Below are 22,727 nucleotides of genomic sequence, written 5' to 3' on the forward strand. Positions count from 1 at the left end.
AATACAAATGTGTTTCTAGTGATTCTTGTTAGAAAATTGTGAACAAATATTACACTTCATTTATATACGAGAACAAACTCAAGATCATAAATTAATATTAAGCTCCAAACACAGGCATGTCAATGCAGGAGATGAACAAATATATATATGCAAAAATCAGGTGAAAATGTAAATTCTAATTAGTTGCGATGGCATAAAAGGTATGAATTTTTGTGCCTTGTGCAAAACTGTGGCTCTTGATGCAAGTAGATGAACAAGTCTTATTGGAGTATAGAGGATTCTATTTTTTAATCATAAGTTTAAGGGAATTATTAGGAAAGTATGGATAAGAGTCATATTTTGCTAACTTATAAGAAGATTGAACTATTTGATATCGTACCCTAATCTTTGGAATTGACACGATGAGTTGCTATAGTGTTTGTGTAATTCATCGGATCGGATTGTGTAGTCAACTTGTTTTAAAATAAAGCCATGTCTAATTTTGTGTTTTGTAAACTAATATTTGTGATTAAAAAAAAAACTAAAAAAATAGTTCAAAAAATGTAAAAATATAGCAAATTAGCAAATGTTTTCAGAATTGATAATTTGATGCCCAACAAATCCTGCTCCATCTCTACTGGAATGGCTTCATCGAATTTTAATGGAAAATCATGATATGAATCTCTCCTCAACATCTCTTTCTACATCGACTGCATCACCATCATCATCATCTACCACCACTTCTTGGTTCTCCAGCATTGTCCGTGGCCGCTCAGCCAGCGTCAAGATGGCCAGTAAATCCTCCTCAGCCGCTACCGGAGACAGCCTCGACGGAGGATGTGGACCCATTAACAAGAAACGCCAGTTCCGCGGAGTCATGTTCAAGTACGGCCCCAAGCCAATCCAGGTCCGCCCTTTTTACTGTATTTCATTTTTTCGTTTCTTTTTGGACTTTTATTGGTCGAAATTGAGAAAAGCATTTGATAAATCTGAAAGTTCGTGATTTCTTATAGTATTTGATAATATCTTGAAGTATCGACGAATGTTTGTTTGATTTCTGTCTTGAAGCGAAAAGATTAAATCTTTTCTCAAGAAGTATTGCTAATTATATGAGATGTCAGATGTGTTTTGAGTGTCAATTTCTCGTAAAGGATTGTTCACTTGTGATGGAAATTGAGGTCTTGGAGTGAAAAGATTGACGTTTTAAAGCCTCAGTGCTAAATTAGATAGCCATGTACGGGTTTCATTTCTTGGAATGGCAATTGAATTTCTCAGAATGGATTCTATGTGAGAAAACATGGGGGTTGATTTTAAGCAAGATAATGTTTTACTAGAATTCCTGAATTTGGGAAACAGTAAATATGTCTATTTGATGTTGCATTTGTTGGAGACGACTTATAAAAAGGACTATGTAAGGGTTGATTTTTTATATATTTGTTTGATCAGTTTTAACCCGTAAGAGCGTGATCAAAACACAATTTATATGAATGAAAATTTGGACAGAGTTTCGGTATAACGATTACGCAAAATAAGGATTAAGAAGGAGTAGAAATAGAGAATAATCTAAGGCGAGATGTTATCTCTTTTCTTAAAACAAATTGTCCCGCTACGGTTCTCACGGTAAATAGCACTTGTCTCCCAAGATATAATGGATTCACAACTTGTGGTAGCAGCACTTCAAACCACAAGAAACCAACGAACTTTTGATAGAATTTCCCCTCTACAAAGGAAATGTATGAAAATATTATAGAATTAGAAAGGAGAGAATTGTAAGAGGAGAATGAATGCTCAATGTAATTGGTGTACCCAAAATCATGTCCATATGGTTCTATTTATAGATGTAGAAAGGGTGCAAATGAAGTAGTGTGGGCCAAAACATACATCCTTTCAAAAAAGTTGCAACACTTGGCCCAAACTTGCATCTTTCGAAAAGTTACAACACTTCATTTCTTCCAACTTTGGTCCGCAATTTCTCATTCATCCGGACTTGGTTTCGAAATTTCAAATATACCACGACGATCTACATGACAAATAAAATAAGTTGGTCTATTTACTTTTGTAATTTGACTATTGGATCAAGTCCGAATATTTGGTCGAAATTAACACGTAGTCACACCTTTTCATTCTCCAATTTTTGGTTAATTATTTGAAACAATTCTTACAATCCCCCACATGAATGAAAATTCGGGTACGCATATGCAAATGCGATGATATGATGATAGAGAGGGTGCGAAAAAATATTGTACCAGGGATGGTGGCTTCTGGCCTTGAATCTCCCTTAGTGAAATACTATCGGACTTACTCGACTAATTGGTAAACCATAGGTCTTAAACCACTCAGCTTTTGGTATAAGTCAAGACAATAGTACTCATACAGATATCTTCCCTATTCTGTACTTAGTTCTGATGACTTGGTTCATTTTGGCCCTGAACCCTTCTTGGTTTCATAAGTGTTTAAAGAATTCAAACCATAAACAATTCTTATCAAAATTGTTCCACTTCACACTTACATAGGTGACCTCCTATTAAGAGTATTCTGCCCTACTCCACTTGACTTAATCAAGATATAGGAATCATTAAAAGATAATCTTAGCCTCTATTCACTCTGCAGAAAGCACTTTAGTATCATAGGAATGAGTTAGGAATTCTAATTTCCTTAAGTGCTTCATGGAATTTTCACAACTTAGTTGTCCGTTTGAACCAAGATCTTGGGATCTCCAGTCAACAAGGTAGGGTTGTCATTGCATAAACTCTTACGTAGTGGGCTTTAATCCCATTCCTCTCGATAGGCAACGCACTCGATCTCTAGGCAAACTTTTCGTAAGTGGATCCGCAATATTCTCCTTTGATTTCACATAATCTATGGAGATAACATTGTTTGAGATCAGTTGCTTAATGATGTTGTGTCTACGACGAATATGTCTAGACTTACCATTATACATGCTACTTCGAGCCCTTCCAATTGCTGATTGACTATCACAATGTATACTTATCGCAGGTATTGGCTTGGGCCAACATGGAAGATCTTTGAAGAAATTTGGAAGTCATTCTGCTTCTTCTCCAGCTTTGTCTAAAGCAATAAACTTAGATTCCATCGTTGATCGAGCTATGCTCGTTTGCTTTGTTGATTTCCATAATACAGCAGCTCGACCAATGGTGAATACATAACCATTACTGGACTTGGAATCCTTCATATCGGATATCCAATTCGCCTCACAATATCCTTCTAGTACCGCAGGATATTTTGTGAAGTGTAATCCATAGGTTGAGGTATACTTCTAGTATCTTAGAACCCTCATCAAAGCCTTTCAATGATCACGATTTGGATTACTTGTAAATCTACTAAGTTTATTCACCGCAAAAGCAATATCCGGTCGAGTGCAGTTTGTAATATACATAAGACTGTCAATTATTTGTGAATACCTTAATTGTGATATGTTTTCTCCCGTATTCTTGACTAAGTGCATACTCGAATCAAGAGGAGTTCTCGCAGGACTTTCCTCAAACACGTCAAACTTCTTAAGTACTTTTTCTATGTAGTGAGATTGTGAAAGTACAATTTCATCCTGCGTGCTAGAGATTTTAATTCCTAGGATTACATCTGCCACACTCATATCTTTCATATCGAAATGTTTTGTCAGCATCTTTTTGGTGTTAAGCAACATTTCGTGACTATTGCTTATTATTCACATGTCGCCCACATATAGACATACAATTACATAGTCATTTGGTGAATGTTTAATATATACATATTTGTCACATTCGTTGATCTTGAATCCATTTGACAACATTGCTTTGTCAAACTTTTGGTGCCATTGTTTTGGAGTCTGTTTTAATCCATACAAAGACTTAACAAGTATACACACTTTGTGTTTTTGATTAGGAGAAACAAACCCTTCAAGTTGCTTCATGTAAATCTCCTCTTCTAACTCATCGTTTAGGAATGCTGTTTTTACATCCATTTGATGAATCTCAAGATTGTGTATTGCCGCAATTGCAATTAACAATCTTATTGATGTGATTCTAGTCACGGGTGAGTAGGTATAAAAGAAATCAAGTCCTTCTTTTTGCCTATATCGTTTAGCAACCAATCTAGCCTTATATTTATCAATGGATCCGTCAGTTTTCAATTTCTTTTTGAATATCCATTTGCATTCTAAAGGCTTGTTGATGTAGAATGACTGGTTCAATAGCTATAATAAGAAGAGAGATGGGGGAAGAAGGGAGAAACAGAAGAACAGAGGCAGGGAAGAGAGGAAAACGGCTGCAAGCCAACTTTATTATTTAATCAAATTCATCAACTGAAAATTACAATGTAAAATAGGTTTAAATACTAGAAAATACTGCAAGCCTAGGGCCAAGCCCAATACACAAGTCCATAAAATTAAAATAACCTAAATCCAACTAAAATAATTAAAGCTGCTAAAATAATTAAAATGGACTGGGATGTCCTCATCAATTCTCCCGGGGTGGGAGAGAAAACTCGACCCTGTCGAGTGGCTATATCACCATAGACATCCGTCAATCTCCCAACCATAGGTTGAGTGGCTGGGCAAGCTTTTTCCGGCGTCTGTAGAAATGCGTCAGTGGCGGTCTGAATCTGGTGTCCTCACCAACTCCCCTCGGGTGGACGGGAGTCGATCTGGGCCAATGAAGATCCTGCTGACTCCGATAAAACTCTAACAAATCTGGGTCCAATTGCTGTAGTGTCTCCCTGGAGATACATGCACACTCACAATCTGGTCGACCAACCAAACGAACAGGAAGTGCTGAACCTCTCCATCATTAGTGAACATAGTTTCTTAATCTAAAATAGCATCAATTTTTTCTTTGTGTGCTGTTATTGTGATAATTTTAGCCTTAAACCTCACTTGATCAAAATCATTAATCGAATTGACACCAGTGACTGAATTGACTTCTATTGTTCCCCACTTAAATTGATTGGAGAATTTGACTAGTGTTGACCCTTGCTTTGCCATTTTACATGTAATAGCAGTATTAGCTTGTTTTGGATTTAATTAACCCCAATATTTAAAATTAAATTTTTAAAAAAAAATGGTACAAGTTATTTTCCATTGTTTGCACATATTGTTCACCGATCTCATCCTAGCACGTCATTTAGCTGGTATTACATTGCATGTAATTGCATAGTGGTCGTCTTGTCATCTCTATTTCCAATACATTGACCATGGATCCATCCCAATTTGATGCACTCACTAGACAATTAGCGCAACTTGCTACTAGCCTATCGACTGTCCAATCAGATATAACTGCTACTCGTGAGGAGAGAAAGAACCTAGCTACTAAGTTGAGCAATTTTAAGCGAACCCCTCGTTTAACTGACACTAATTCTGAAGCGTCTCATAATAGACAATATCATTGTCGACAAAGTGATCAAAAATATTTTCGACGCGATCGTAGGAATAGGGATCAGATTCGTAAGCGAGAACGAGATAATTTTGAAATTCTTACTCAATGGAATGCCCTTAAACAAGGAAATCAATTAGTGACTAAGTATATCGCGCAATTTAAGGAATTTCGAACCAAATGTCATTTAATTAAGGATGAAAGCATGACTTTGAGTAAGTTTAGCCAAGGTCTGAAAGATGATCTTAAGCGCGAGCTTTTCCTTCGAGGTGTCACTACTTTTGATCACGCTTACTCTTTAGTTCGAGATTATGAGTTGATTATTAGTACTCCTTATGAAAAGCGTGGTCATCGTCGTTCACCCATCTCATTAGCGTCGTCTCATCATAAGTTTATCATAAAACCTTCTCCGTCTAATGTTCCTCCTATTTGGAAAAATAATTGTAAAGGTCGTGATAGTCCAAGATCTTCTTTTTCGTGTAGAAAGCATAATGGCAATCATCTTTCGGTTTCATTGACTCCACTTCCTCCTGTTAAGTCCCTTCTAGGACCATCCCCGTCTAATGTTCCTCCAATTTTGGAAAATAAGGATATAATTTGTGAAACTCCAAAGACTTCTCACTTGCTATGCATCAGCTGTAAGGATTTTGGCCATATCTCTTCCAAATGTCCTAACCGAACCTTAGTCATAGAAGAACGAAAGAATGCAATAGAAGAGTCGTTAGAAGATCTAGCATATGGCCCTAAACTTGAAGATTTTGATGATTATAGTGAGGACACTTCCTTAAGTGGAATCCCGACCCTTCCCGAGACTTTAGAAACTATACCCCTAGTTTCTGACAACTCTCGATCACAAGTTATATGTTATACCCTTACCCAACTCAAAGAGTTTGATGATTTCACTAGTCACCCTTGGAGAATCCAATCGCTTGTTCTTAGCACTAAATCGAAATTCTCCACTACTGACCAACCTGAAACTGATGGTCAAAACGAAATTGCTAACCGAAGTCTTGGCAATTTATTACAGTCTCTAGTCCAGAAAAATCTTGAGAATTGGGACTCGATCGCCCCAACTGTTCACATCGCATATAACAATTCTATGAATCGGTCTCTAGGTCTAAATCCATTTGAAGTTGTTCATAGTTATAAGTCTAGGCGACCGTTAGATCTTATTCCCATGTCCCCGCATACTAGTGTGTTGTTGTCAGCTGAAGCATTTGTATATCATCTTCACGACTTGCATATTGAGATCAATAAACAACATGACGCAAGTAATGCATTATATAAATTTCAAGCTGATTTGCATAAACGATATTTTGAATTTAATATTGGGAATTATATCATATTGCAAGCTTGTAGTGCTGGTCCTTTAAAAATTTTAAAGCATGTTGGTTCAAATGCACATGTCATTGCCCTTTCATCACATTTTAGCCACCACTCTGCTTTAAATATTGAGGATTTCATTACTTACAAATACCGTATTACTTCCTTTGATGATCCATTTCTATCTAACTTTGTGGACCCCCAATTTGACTATATTGATATTTCTACTTTAATACCATCTATCACAGCACATAAAGATAAAATTGATGTTATTTTAGATGAACGTGTTGTATTGACCAATGATGGCAAAATTCAGTACTTCCTTGTTTGTTGGGTAGATCGACGTACTTCTTATGCTCCTCATTATATACAATCATGTGAAAATGTTGAAGATGAGGTGTATGGATATTGGTTATTTGAAGTCCAGTATCAGTACTTGGTTAGAAAGAAAGATCGGCCCCCTTGGTCAGATCATATTCTTGAGAATAAGCTACAGTTTTCAGTATTATCAATTATGGAATTTCGTTACTTGGTTCGTCAGAAAGATCGTCCCCCGTGGCTTGACTTGAAGCATTTGGAGTATCAGATTGACTGCAGCCTATACTATCTATCAACTCGACAGGGTCGAGTTTTTCTCCCACCCCGGAAGAATTGATGAGGAAATCGGAAGATGTTTACTTATTTTATTTAAGTTTTATTTATTTTCTTGGAATATTTAAATTTGGACTTGTATGGACTTGGACCCAAGCTCGTTAGGGTTGCTTTACTATTTAAACTTATTTTGCATTGTAACTTTCAGTTGATGATGAATGAATAATTATTTTGGTGGCTTATGGCGCATCCCTCCCCTTCTTCTATTGAATTCTTCTTCTATCCCCTCCCTTAATTCCCCATTCTTTCTGAATCTTTCTTCTATCTCCATTAATCATCCTTCTGGTGCTGCATCACTTGTTACCGGGAGGTAAATCAACCAACTCCCATGTATGGTTTTGCATTATACTATCTCATTATTGATAGCTTTTTTCCAATGCGATGCTTCCGGAGTAGACATTGCTTCATCGAAAGTCTTTAGATCATCCTCTACCATATAGGTTATAAAATTTGGCCCAAACATCTTGGAAGTTCTAGTCCTTTTACTACACCTTGGTTCTTCCTCATTTGAAATTCCATTGGTAGTTTCATATGTTCTCTTGTTAGAATTTGTATTTTCCTTATCTTTGCAAGGAAAAATATTTTCAAAGAATGTTGCATTCCTTGATTCAATTATGGTCCCTTCGTGCATGTTTTGTATTTCGGATTTGTGTACAAAAAATCGATAAGCACTACTATTATTGGCGTATCCAATAAATATGCAATCTATCATTTTAGGACCGATTTTCACTTGTTTAGGTTTAGATACCTCAACCTTAGCCAAACACCCCCACACTTTCAAGTCTTGGTAGGATGGAGGATGGCCTTTCTATAGTTCATATTATGTCTCCTCCATTTTCTTAAGAGGTATTTTATTAAGAAAACTATTTGCCGTTAAAATAGCGTCCCCCCACATGTTCTGTGGTAAACCCAAACTTATTAACATGGCATTCATAATTTCTTTAAGTGTTCGATTTTTGCATTCTGCAACACCGTTTGATTGAGGAGAGTAAGGTACCGTTGTTTGATGAACAATTCCATATTCAGAACAAAAGTCTTCAAACGGTGCTCCATATTCATCTCCTCTATCACTACGAATATTCTTTATTCGTTTTTCAAGTTGTGTTTCAACTTTAGCCTTATAGGTTTTGAATGCATCTAAGGCTTCGTCTTTACTTCTCAAAAGAAAGACATAGCAAAACTTTGTATAATCATCAATAAATGTCACAAAGTATTTCCTACCACCTCGAGTTTGTACAAATTTTAGATCGTATATATCGCTATGGATCAATTTAAGAGGGGTTGTGTTCCTTTGTATTGAATGAAACAATGTTTTAGCCAATTTTGCTTCAACACATATTTCACATTTATAATTAGGATTGATTTTATGTGCCAAAATTAAACTTTGATTCATTAGTTTGCGCAGCGATTTGTAATTCACATGTCCTAATCGATTATGCCACAAACATGAAGGCTCAAGCAAGTAAACGGAATTTATAGTTTTATTCATAACTACTTGTTTCGGTACAATTGCAAGAACGTTCAACTTAAACATTCCATCACACATATATCATTTCCCTACATACATCTCATTCTTAGACAACACAAATTTATCGGATACAAATACAAGTTTAAAACCATTCTTGCTAAATAGAGACTCGGACACTAAATTCTTTCGTATATCCGGCACATGTAGGACATTGTCGAGGAAGAGTTCTTTCCCGGATGCCATCTTCAAAGTGACTTTGTCTTGTCCTTCAACTTTGGAACTTGCAGAATTTCTCATGTATAGTTGTTCACCATTCAATTCTTGGTAGTTGGAGAACATCCCCTTGTCCGCACACACATGGCGGGTAGCACCGGTGTCAATTCACCATTCTCTAGTATTTCCAATCATGTTGCATTCAGACACTACTGCAGATAAACTCATTTCTTGCAATCCATCGGATAGAGTGTTCTTCTTTGGCTTTCGACATTCACTTGAACGATGTTCAGCCTTGCCACAGTTGTAACAATTCCCTTTGAACTTTTTAACCTTCTTGAAATTGTCTCTTCGTAGTGCATAATTAGGAGCCTTTTATTTCTTGGTTGTTGCATTTAGTTTTATTTCAACAAAATTTGCACCATCTTGATCAACCGGTCTTCGTTCGGTTTTCCGATTGTCCTCTTCAATCCTCAAACACACAATCAATTCTTTCAAATTCATTTCCTTGCGTTTGTGCTTGAGGTAATTTTTGAAATCTCTCCACATAGGAGGGAGTTTCTCAATAATGGCAAGCACTTAGAATGATTCACTCAATTCCATTTTCTCGGCATGGATGTCATGCAACAAGATTTGAATCTCCTGCACTTGGCTAATTACGGTTTTGGAATCCACCATCTTGTAGTTCAAAAATTTGCCAACAATGAACTTCTTTGTTCCGGCATCTTCGTTCTTGTACTTTTTCTTCAAAGAATTTCATAGTTCCTTAGGTGATTCCTTTGAACTATACACCCCATATAGTGTATTATCCAATCCATTTAAGATATAGTTCTTGCATAGGAAGTCCGAGTGTTTCCATACATCCAAATCAATAATCGATTCACGATTATTTTCCCCTTCTTGTACAGATGATGCAGCTTCCTTTAGGAATTTAGTCAAATTAAGAGTGGTGCGATAAAACATATTTTGTTGCTACCTCTTGAAGTCTACTCCTGCAAATTTTTCCAGCTTATCCCCATGTGGGATAGTAGTATTATCCAACGGTATGGCCACGGGTTGTACCACATTATTGGAATCATTTTGACTTGACGAAATCCCGATGATAGTTAATTCTGTTACACAAACAGAAGTTCAACAAAATGATGATAATATCGGTGGAGAAATAGTACGCAAAGCACTATTCAAACAAATTAATGATTGTCCACAACCAACCACAAAGACGCAAAAAATTTGTCTTAAGATTGTTGGAGACGACTTATAAAAAGGGCTATGTAAGGGTTGACTTTTTACATATTTGTTTGACCATTTTTAACCCGCAAGAGCGTGATCAAAACACAATTTATATGAATGGAAATTTGGACAGAGTTGCGGTATAACGATTACGCAAAACAAGGATTAAGGAGTAGAAATCGAATAATCCAAGGCAAGACGTTATCTCTTTTCTTAAGATAAATTACCCCACTACGATGCTCACGGTGAATGACACTTGTCTTTCAAGATACAATGGATTCACAACTTGTGGTAGCAGCACTTCAAACCACAAGAAACCGGCGAACTTTTGAGAGAATTGTAAGAGGAGAATGAATGCTCAATGCAATTGGTGTACCTAAAACCATGTCCATAATGCTCAATGCAATTGGTGTACCCAAAATCATGTCCATAGGGTTCTATTTATAGATGTAGAAAGGGTGTAAATGAAGTAGTGTGGGCTAAAACATACATCCTTTCAAAAAAGTTGCATCCTTTCGAAAAGTTGTAATACTTCATTTCTTCCAACTTTGGTCCGCAATTTCTCATTCATTCGGAATTGGTTTCGAGATTTCAAATATACCACGACGATCTACACAATGAATAGAATAAGTTGGTCTATTTATTTTTGTAATTTGACCATCGGATCAAATCCCAATATTTGGTCAAAGTTGACACGTAATTACACCTTTTCACTTTCCAATTTTTGGTTAATTATTTGAACCAATTCCTACAGCATTATCATCCAGTGGTCAGGCCCCATCCTTATGGTTTTGGGAACAAATAGAACTGTGGTGTGTAGATATATCTTGCTAGTGATACAATCTTATTCTTGTGCTTGCAGTGAATGTGATTTGATAGCTGTATACATGCTTCATTTCATGGAATGGCAATTGAATCTCTTGTAATGGATTCTAAGTGACTCTGAGAAAACATGAGGATTGGTCTTAAACAAGATTAAATCTTCTATTAGACGGTGATTAGGTCGTATTTCATGTTTTGCAGTATCCTTTAGTGTTCAGGCCTTGTCCCCATGGTTTCTGGAACAAACCGAATATTTGGTGGATATATATTTCATGACAGGGATTCAATCTTAATCTTTTGCTTGCGGTAAATGTGATTTAGAATTTTATAGTTTTAAGTCAGCACTGTGAACTTACTAGGTTGAAACTCTTGTCAAACGTTACCAATTGACAATGCAGGTGGTGTTTTCCTACAGTGATTTGTAATGAACTTAAGAGACTCCCCCTGATTATCTATCGTGATTGTGAAGATTTGGTCATGGTTAACCAAATTAAAAATGCATGTATAATGTTAAATTCATATCTTGATTAGTCTTTCATAGTCTTGAGGAAAGAAAAAAGTATTTGTGTGGGGTGTATATTTTATGTTTGACAAAATTATCCACGATATCTTAAAGTGTAAAACAATGCGGTAATGATTATTTTCTGTGCAAGATTGTTTTGTGCGTATGAAATAACAGAAATGAATGGCTTTGATTTTGCTTGATAATCTAGTAGAATAATAATGCTTCATTCTATTAGAAGATTGGTGCTTTCATATGGATACTTTGACGATGTCCTGTGATGTGCAAATACATGCCCTGGCCTAGAGTGCCAGAATCATCAAGTTAATTATTACCATGATATGTACATTTGAGTAATGGTATTGAACAGTTAAAACTTAAATACTTTTCCCATAAAATTTCATAAATGAAGGTATACTAGAAATAAAGATTTCAACAGTGAAGTGCAATAATCTGTTACATCCTCTTTATAATGTATATTTACACTTTAGACTTTATTCTTTCCAGTTTATTAATTAGATATATTTACTGGTTCAGTACATTTCATTTTCTTTTCTAACTTGTCAGTTTTTTGCTATCTTTTCCATTTTTCATTTCTACAGGTTGCATTTAAGACAGGAGATTATAAACAGCAAGTTATTTTTATTGGTGGACTGATGGATGGATTTTTGGCATCTGAGTATGTATTTCAACCGTTGGATCAAACTTTTACGTTCACTTGTACGTTGTGATGTACTTTGCTGTTGTTATTTTTGTTGTACCAGATGTTAATTTGGACTTACATGCTCTTTTCAGACCTTCGCTGCAGCCATTGCCACACTTTCCCATCTATTATTTTATTAATTATCAAGTATACACATGTATTGCATAGTGTAATTTAATTTTGTATTATTTATTTGTTACTGAAGTGCCATTTTGACATTTGGGAAAATTATGAGACAGCCTTTACTTACAAAATTCACAAATTACATTTTCTTGGGCCTTGTTAGTTGCAATTAAAGGTACTCAAGTCCAGCGTTTTGAGACACTTAACAAGGCACATTTCCTTTTTGCATGATTGTTTATACATTAAATATTTAACCATACAGGCTTCAGGTGATTAAAATTGTCAAATTGATTCTTCCATCCAATAAGATCACAAACATCATGAAAAGATAAATATATAAGATTGTACTTTTCATCCTAAAGTAGGTGGTTCTAAATTTTCCAGATATTTGGAGCCTTTGGCAATTGCTTTGGAGAAAGAACGCTGGTCACTAGTTCAATTTCTTTTTTCATCTTCATACAGTGGATATGGCATCTCAAGTTTGAAACAAGTATTTGTTCTTTCCAATTCCAGTTTTTATTATGCCTAATAGAGTAAATTGACATTATTCTTTTTGCAAGGCATTTCACTTTCTTGCTTTTGATCTATTGTTCCATATGCATATTTTCACGGAGGACACCTTGATTTTAATATTTACTTTGTAAAATTTTATTTAATTTTTTTGCAACAATCTCTATGGACTCTGCATGCTAGTGCATAAAATTACTTTGAATGTTGTTTGTGCATATCACTGCAAAGTAAGAAGCTTATTTTGCTTTCAAATTTTATTTGGTACTCCAACATGGAAAATTATATAAATATAAAGAATATATTTGGCAAAGCTTTTTTAAGATTATAAGCTGGCCAAACATCATCTTCATCCACACATTCCTTAGGACTCACAGCTTATATTGACTTTTTATCCACACATTCCGCAAGATTCACAACTTATAATCTACAAAAAGCTTTACCTCACCTACACAAAATAAGAAATCAGCATCCACCTTTTGTTTACTATATCAGTTCTTGGACTCCTGCCAGTTATTCAATTAACATATAATAGTACAAAAGGTGAAGTAATTATGTTATTTGTGCAAGTTTTCAATAGTCTAGTATTTGCTAATGATTAAAAGTTAGTTTCAACCTCATGGTCTGAAATTAATTTGAATCTTGAATTATTCTTCTTGATATAATGTGATTCAAAATGCTGGCTTTTTCTAATATTATTGTTGTTGTACTTTGACTGCTAAATTGTTTATGTTATTGCATTGTATATTCAAGGATGCTTTGGAGCTTGATCAATTGATTAGTTACTTGATAAACAAGGAAGATTCTGAAGGCGTCGTACTACTTGGACATAGTACTGGCTGCCAGGTAATTAGTACTACAATTTAATATATTCACGACCTACATTCGAGCTATAGAAAATCAGATGATACATGACCATTCACAGCCCACACTTTATAAGGACATAATATAGCTAAAACTCATTTCATCCTCTGTGTAGGATATCGTATATTACATGCGAACCAATGCAGCATGTTCGAGAGCAGTGCGTGCTGCCATTTTGCAGGTTACTTTTCCATGTAATTGGTGTTTTAAGATGTTTATCTATAAGGATCTGTTTGATTGTAAAGATGGAATTTGGGTGGAAAGAAAATGAATTCCAAAGAATTAAATTGCCTAGATATTGCTTTACTGAGAATTATTAATTAATAGTGTTTGATTGATATAATTTTTCACCTGAAAAATGTTGAAATAAAAGTGTTTTTTGGTATTCGTTTGACTCTTTTTTCATGAAAATTGTCAATTTAAGGGATATCCACTTCTACAATTGTTCCTAAAATTTGTTTCCATTGTCCAAAAAAAAATCAAAAATCATCTATCTTTTAGTATTCGTTTGGTTTTATTTTATATAAAAATTGTCAATTCAAGGGATATCCTCTTTTACAATTATTCCTAAAATTTGTTTGAATTGCCCAAAAAAAAGGGGGGGAAAAAGGCAAAAACCTGGAAAAGCAATTCCCACCAACCTCAAAAAGCTAGAAAAATCTAATATGGCAAGGATTTGGGAAAATCATTTCCATGGAAAAATTCTGCCATCAAACAAGCTAAAAAGTGGGAAATGGAATTTAATTTCCATTTTCCATGGAAAAGAAGTGCCTATCAAAAAGGGCCTTAGAGTTTTCGGTGTTTCGATCATAGTGTTCTTGTGCATTTAACTAAGCATAACTTTTGAGAAACAAAGGGGAAATGGTAACTATTTGCTGAAAACTAATAAAGGTAAGGGCAAAAACATTGAAATTGCTAAAACCAAAATTTGACACTTAATGTATTGTGAAAGAAATGATAACATATTTTGAACAAGTCAATATGGGCCTATGGCTCTCAAACTTGATACAGGTTGCTAAAAAACTAAGAGGATAATACTTTCATGTTGTATCTGAGCCTATTATTCTGTTTAGCAGTGAAGTGTTTGGTTGGAGACATACAATAATGATTAAAGTATGAATGCACTCATATGTGCATACACATTAAAGTTTGCATCTGTGTTGAGTTTAGGGTAAAAATTCCATTTAATACCTCACCAGTGGTTCCAAAATTTGGCCAATAACCATTATACTTCAATTTTTTCCTTCTTATTTTCTAAGTCTACTTAAAAATGGGGTAATCGATTTTGCCTACTTGTGACTTAGCAGTAGATACATTTGGGAAAGTGAACATCAAAATCATGTTTGAAAATTTCGTACTACTTAGCTGCCAGCATTTTACAGTAAATCTCACATCTGGAACCATTTTAATTTGAATGGTCACTTGGTATAATGAAGTGTAATTGTCAAAATGAAACCTAATAAAAAGCGTATTGATCATAAAAGTACCTTATTATTCATTAAAGAAATAAGCAAAGAACGAAGTTCTTCACAGGGTGGATATGTCAGGATCTTAAACTTTATTGGATCTTAGCAACTGGCCAGCTTGCTTGTAGTTTTGATTAATTTCATTGCTTTTGAAATTTGATGCCTTCTTTACAGTAACATGATTTTCTGTGGGACTTTAGGTGCGTGGAGGTGGATCTTGGCCCTTATTTCAATGGTGTTATACCAAACTGCATGCCTATATTAGTTCGATTTTGTTCTTTCAATTTCATCATCTACCATGCATTGATTAACTATTCAGGCCCCAGTGAGCGACCGGGAATTCAAAGCCACTCTCCCGGAAACTGCTTCCATGATTGATTTAGCTTCAATGATGATTAGTGAAGGTCGAGGATTAGAATTGATGCCTCGGGAAGCCAATCCAGACTCCCCAATAACGGCCTATAGGTGAGAGTAGAGAAATGTGACTTCAAACGTGCGTAAGTTATGGCATTCTTTGTATAATTTGATTTTCCGTCAATCTGTTTAATTGTCGGTACTATTTTTATGCAGATATCATTCTCTTTGTGCATACAATGGTGATGATGACATGTTCAGTTCTGACTTTAGCGAAGACCAGTTGAAACAAAAACTTGGACACATGTCCAGCATACCATGCCTGGTAGGTTTTGATGTTAAGATAAACTAGACTATGTTTGGCTAAGCTTAAGAAGTTCACTAATAAGTAAAATAGTAAGTTTTAAGATAAATACTTCTTTATTTATTTACTTATAATTCACCGTGTAACTTTCGAAATGTGTAAATTTTGAAAGTTTAGAAAAAAAAAATTATAATAATAACTTATTTGAGCATGTTCGAAAACAAGAAGTTTCTTAGAAGCAATTTATTTTTAAGGTTAACCAAACATGCTCTCAAGATTGATACTGTTTTCTAGTTGCATTTGAAGGCACCACATCACGTTCCAAGGTATATTTGAGCTGCATAATATATCTGCAATTGGAAGATATATATGGGCATATAGTCATACAGATACAGCACTTACAATCAGAGCATTATTTATGTACCGGCAGTTAGAAATCTGTTAAGGTTCCACTGAGAAGAACAAAATCAACAACTCTTTATTGAAATAAGATTGAAGTACAGAACCGTATTAAAAAAAACAGGAAGCCTATTGAAGGCTATAAACTAATAATAACTCCTTTTCTCACTTTCTAATTGCCTGCCTACTAGTTCTCCCTACCCTCTTATTTATAAGCCTCTAGGTAACAACTTCTGTTTGTGTAACTAATTCAGTTGTTAGTGTTCCCGCCCATCTGCTCCCTCCACCTTCTTAGATCTTCTAGAATATATGTGTATGACGGGGGGGTCTATCATTACCCTTGGGTTCGAAAGACACCTTGTCCTCAAGGTGGAGATTCGGAAAGTGATTAGAAATGGATGTTGCTGACTCCCAAGAAGCTTCTGAAACTGGAAACCCTTTCCATTTGATTAAGACTTCTTGCCCTGCTGTAAACTTAAGCTTTTGTTCTTTTGGCACACAGGACATTCTTCTACAAATTTCTTTATATCTTTCTTCATACCTTCCCAATATAAATCACCTGTGATGCGCTTGTGAGTGCGAAGGAATCCTGAATGCCCTCCCACTAAGCTGCTGTGGAATTCCAATAACTGGGATGGAATCACGGAAGAAGATCGGGGAAGGACTAGGCAATCCTTGTAAAGCAACTTGCCTTGCTCCAGTGAATAACGTGGGTGAGAGTCAGGGTCCTCTTGCAAATCCTTTTTAATCTTTGATAATCTGGAATCAGCCTCCACCTGTGCATCTATTAACTGTACATCGATGACCCAAGAGAAGCTAAGAGCTGAAAGTTCAGGAGGCCTTTCTATCCAGGACAGTGCATCAGCAGCTTTATTGTCTGATCCTGGACGATATTAGATTTCAAATTCATAGCCCAATAGTTTGACCACCCAACGTTGGAACTCGACGAGAATCACTCTTTGCTCCAGCAGGTACTTAAGACTCCGCTGGTCAGTTCGAATGATGAATTTTCGCCCCAATACGTAATGTCTCCATTTCTGAACAGACAGCACAATGGCCATTAGTTCTCGTTCATACACAGATTTAAGCTGAGATTTTGCTAATAAAACTTGACTGAAGTATGCTAAGGGGCATTGATTTTGCATGAGCACTGCGCCCAACCCATAACCTGATGCATCTGTTTCTATGATGAAGGGCTGAGAAAAATCCAGGGGTGCCAGTACTGGAACTATGGTCATCGCCTTCTTTAATTTTTGGAACGCTTCCTCTGCATCAGATTTCCAATTAAATGCGTCTTTCTGTAATTGTTGGGTGAGGGCCCATGCTATGGTTCCATATCCTGCCACAAACTTTCGGTAATATCCGGTCAAACCTAGAAAACCACGGAGTTCCCTCAGGTTTCAAGGAGTGGGCCACTTGTCCATAGCTGCAATTTTACTTGGGTCAGCCGCTATCCCTTGAGCCGAAACCAAGTGTCCCAAATATTCTATCTGATGCTGCGCGAACATGCATTTTTTGGCGTTCACAACCAGTTGATGTGATGCCAAAACCATGAAAACCAAATCCAGGTGCTGCTCATGGGATGCTTGGTCTTTGCTATAAATTAGAATATCGTCGAAGAATACAAGCACAATCTTCCTCAGATATTCCTTAAATACTTGATTCCTCAGGGACTAGAATGTTGCTGGCGCATTGGTCAATCCGAAAGGCATTACCAGAAATTCGTAATGCCCTTCATGGGTTCTAAATGCCGTTTTGCTGATATCTTCCTTCCTCACTCCGATTTGATGATATCCAGACCTCAAATCCAGTTTCGAGAACACCGAAGCTCCATGCAATTCATCTAGTAGTTCGTCGATCACAGGAATAGGGAATTTGTCTGGAACAGTGACCTTATTCAATGCTCGGTAATCTATGCAAAACTTCCAACCTCTGTCTTTCTTTTTGACCATCGATACAGGGCTTGAAAATGGGCTAGTGCTGGGTTGTAGTAGTCCTGTAGTTAGCATTTCCTTCACCAAACGTTCAATCTCATTTTTCTGAAAATGAGGATATCTATACGGCCGCACACTGACTGGTTCTGCTCCTTCTCTCAAAATGATAGAATGGTCCCTACTTCTGCTTGGAGGCAGCTTGCCTGTGGGATTAAAAACTTGAGAGTGGCGTTCAATGACCCTTGCTCCTCCTGCAGGTAGGTTAAGGTTTATATTATCCCCTTCTCTCGTGGTAGTAAGACTACCCAACCATATTCCTTGCCCCTCCTTTTGCAGAACTTTAACCAAGGTTTTTAGTGAAATTCCGGATTTATTGAGCCCTGGGTCTCCTTTGAGAGTTACATCTGCGTTCCCCACCTTGAACCGCACCGTCAATAATTTCCAGTCAACTTCCATCATCCCCAAACTGCCCAACCACTGCATTCCTAAGATCACCTCCGTACTACCAAGTTCTAGAAGAAGGAAATCCTCAACGATCCACAGGTTTTGAATTTCCAAGCCCACCCCCTTGCAAATCCCCTTGCCTCTTACTGATTCTCCAGTACCCATCACTACTCATAGTTAGTAGTGTTGGTAATAGGTAGTTCCAACTCATCGACCAGCTTGAGTGAGAGGAATTTATGGGTCGCGCCACAATCTATCAAAACAGTCACAGCGCGCGAGCCCATCCTTCCCATCATCTTCATTGTTCCTGGTGTGGTCAACCCTACCACAGAGTTTATGGATAGTTCGACCTTGTCCGCCACTTCCACCGGTTGTTCTTCCTCCTGTGTTTCGAATCCCGGTTCCTCCTCATCACCCTCCTGGACTAACAGAACCCTAAGTTCCTTGTTCTTACATTGATGCCCAAACATGTATTTTTCATCGCACTCGAAACAAAATCCCTTCTCCCTTCTGGACTGTAACTCTGCCTTCGTCAACCTCTTGGTCGGAAATTCTCTGCAAAGCGATAACGGCTTTTCCGCCACAGTCACTGATCGGGTTGGAAAATTATCCAGCTTCTTCGAGTCCCAACCGGAAGTGGGATAGATGGGTTTTGAAGATTTGGACCCCCCAAGTAGCCTGGGCCGTTTTTAGTAACCGATTGCGGTCTTCCACTCGCTGGGCTGTTTCCATGATATTTCCAAGCCCAACAGGCCTCAATAATCGGACCTCAGCCCTTATTTCAATTTTGAGCCCATTTATGAAAGTACTTTCCAAGACGTCCTCTGAGAGCCCAATCAATGGGGCGGCCAATACTTCGAAGGTTCGTTTGAACTCCGCCACTATCACCTCCTGCCGAACTGCCAAAAATTTTTCACAGAGATTTCCTTCCTGTGTTGGTCGGAAACGCCTCAAAAGACGACGGCGAAATTGCTCCCAATTTTGAATGGGTTCCCTGACTTCCGTTCATTGTAGCCACGACAGGGCGTCCCCATCGAGGCTGACAGCTATTGCCCCTAATTTCTCTCATTCCGACAATCCATTCACTTCAAAATACCTCTCTGCACGAAATAACTATCCATCCGGGTTGTCTCCGCTGAAAATGGGCATTTCTAATTTTCTGATTCGTCGCCAATCACCGCCTTCCCTGTTTGGACCGGAATTCACACTCTCCTCCTCGGAGCATACTTCACCATAGACTTCCGGCCATTTTCCTCTTTCTTTGGTGTCTTTAAGGCTGGTGATATCGCTAGGTGTGATTCGAGGCGACTTTCCTTCCTTAGCAGCTTCCGATCCTTCTCCTTCACGAGGATCATTTGTTCCTAATCGAGGGGTGTTAATGCTGCCACTGCCCTCTGGGTTGCTTCCATAGATTGCAGTATCTTGTTTATGTTCTAGGATAGATGTTCCACAGATTTCTCTAGTCCTGGTAGCCTCTGCGGTTCCAATTTCACCTCTTCCATATCCTTTTCAACTGTCTCCATTCTGCTCTCCATCTTCTTCTATGCCATCATGATCAGCCGCTCTGATACCAAATGTTAAGGTTCCACTGAGAAGAACAAAATCAACAACTCTTTATTGAAATAAGATTGAAGTACAGGACCGTATTAAAAAAAACAGGAAGCCTATAGAAGGCTATAAACTAATAATAACTCCTTTTCTCACTTTCTAATTGCCTGCCTACTAGTTCTCCCTACCCTCTTATTTATAAGCCTCTAGGTAACAACTTCTGTTTGTGTAACTAATTCAGTTGCTAGTGTTCCCGCCCATCTGCTCCCTCCACCTTCTTAGATCTTCTAGAATATATGTGTATGACGGGGGGTCTATCAAAATCATGGTGCTACTTTTGACTAAGTAGTTAACTGATATGCAGTGCACTGCATGGGGATGAACCAAAAATATTGATGTTGATTTTCTTATTCTGAGATAGGCTTAAATTTATCGGCTGAATTTCAAGTTTGTGCAAGAGCTTTCTCAGATTTGTATAATGAACTTCGGCTTTCTATAGGTGGTGATAGTGGCCACTACTAGGTGTATAAAGGGTCTACTTTGGATGGTTTTGGCCTACTTTCGAACCAAACCGAATTTATGATGTGCAGTGTCAGGTGTAAATAAGGGGACAAAAACTCGAGCATTGAGGGTATAAAAAGGACCTGATAATATGTCTTTACAAGCACAATACCTTGTTTGTTTTGAGAGAGTGCTCTCCCTCTGCAGGTGATTTTCTCCATGGCTGATGAATATGTACCAGATTACGTGGACAAGAAAGCATTGGTTGATAGGCAAGAATAACTTTTTGTATAACTTGTTTCCATATGTTCTAAGTTGAATTTTGTCTTTTGCCGAAATTTTACTAATGTTTTCATCCGTGCTATGAACTTGTCCAGATTGTGCAGAGCAATGGATGGTGCAGAAAAAGCTGAAATCGAATATGGAAATCATTCTCTATCTAACAGAGCTGAGGAAGCTGTCCAGGCAATAATCGAATTTGTAAAAAGAGATGGACCCAAAGGATGGGATGATCCATGGAGTTAATATGGTGCTCTTAAGTTTTCCTGTATGATTTTTCTAAATAATTTGTTATGCATTACATTAAAGGTTTGAGCATTGAATTCATTTCATCATCGTGTAGTTCTATTGAGATTGATGATACGTTATTCAGAATTTTTCCCATTGTAGTATCTGTTGTGAGATTTATTTCGTTCACATATTTTTTGCAGTCGAGTTTTCTATGTTATAAAATTCTTAAATGTGTTTACATTCCATTGCTTCACATGGATTACTAGACACTCTCCCCCAGCATTGCTCCTCTACGACTTGACTTATTCACCTTTTTTTCCGCAAATAATTTTTACTTAGGTGGAACCTTGGCAAGGAAACAGTTGTCTGAAGTCCACACAAATAGACTTAGGTTTTGTCTGGAACTCAAAAGAGTTATCATTTATGAGACTTGCAGAAATATGCCTGTTCTTAGATTCGACAACAAAAGTTTTCATACAGGCTTGTTAAAGTGTATTTGAATTCATTAATAACTAAGCTTGCAAGTGCATGTTCGATACACACGATTGGATACTAGAATGAACAAGAATTGATTGATGGACAATAATTTCAAACTTTTTCAAGCCTTTGGAATCCCACCTTTACATGGACATTTAAAGTCATCAATGGATATTTTATTTAGGAGTTCACATCTATTGTACTCATCTTCATGTTCGGTTGTTCTTTTGGCTGTCTCCTAAATCAAATTTGGACACAACACAAATCAAATTTTGGGTGGGATATAGTTATTTCGTGTTTTTTTTACGAGTTGAATTGGGACAACAAATCTCAAGTCATGATTTTCATGGCAGTCACTCTCTTTTTTTCCTCCTGATTGCACAAGACCGGAGGGGATAGTAAGCGAACTATTATTATACATTTTTCTATTAATTTTTTATGAATCATGCTTGGTGTACAATCATTGTTTACAATTCGGTTGACAACATGACATGTGGCATTAATTTATTTGCCAGTTTTCACATCAACTTATTTTTGCGGTCATTAAGTTTTTTACAACACACAATATTGTTATCCAAATTATCATCTAAGTTGTACAAATAGATTAATCCATTTGTGATATTATTTATTGTCTCTTTTGACAAATCGGTCGTTTCAAAATTCTATGAGTCCCATTATTCTATTAGCAATTTATTGGGATAAGATCATATATAAAATCCAACAAACTATAATTGAACTACTAAGCTTAGATTAAATTGTAGGTTAGGTAGAGATCGCCCCTGTTAACTAGGGGACTAAATCAATATGATCAACAATTTATGTGGTGGTCTTTAGCAGGAAGGATATATTCTGCCAATCCTTGAATTATAGGCATTTCATCAAATCTGTATCAATGTCCATCGCCTGAATTGATTAATGCTGTTTTGCCTCACCGATCATCTAAATGTTGACTCTCGGCCATTCTCCATGTTTCTACGGTCTAGAATTCTTCTTAACACAATCGTAGTACTTACGTCTAATAATGCCACAATGTTAACAA

At 36.8% G+C, this 22,727-nt stretch overlaps 1 protein-coding gene across 1 annotated transcript; it reads left to right on the top strand.

Annotated features, from left to right (window-relative positions):
• Window positions 1-527: 527 nt before the first annotated feature.
• LOC111382139 (UPF0613 protein PB24D3.06c) lies at window positions 528-21,454 on the top strand. The gene is made up of 9 exons (XM_023006015.1): window positions 528-886; window positions 12,157-12,233; window positions 12,765-12,870; window positions 13,641-13,733; window positions 13,867-13,932; window positions 15,537-15,682; window positions 15,788-15,896; window positions 20,909-20,973; window positions 21,079-21,454. The coding sequence occupies exons 1-9, from the start codon at window positions 641-643 to the stop codon at window positions 21,224-21,226; spliced, it is 1,056 nt and encodes a 351-aa protein (XP_022861783.1). The 5' UTR covers window positions 528-640; the 3' UTR covers window positions 21,227-21,454.
• Window positions 21,455-22,727: the final 1,273 nt, after the last annotated feature.

The sequence above is a fragment of the Olea europaea genome, unplaced genomic scaffold (assembly GCF_002742605.1).
Source record: "Olea europaea var. sylvestris unplaced genomic scaffold, O_europaea_v1 scaffold244, whole genome shotgun sequence".
Lineage (NCBI taxonomy): Eukaryota > Viridiplantae > Streptophyta > Magnoliopsida > Lamiales > Oleaceae > Olea > Olea europaea.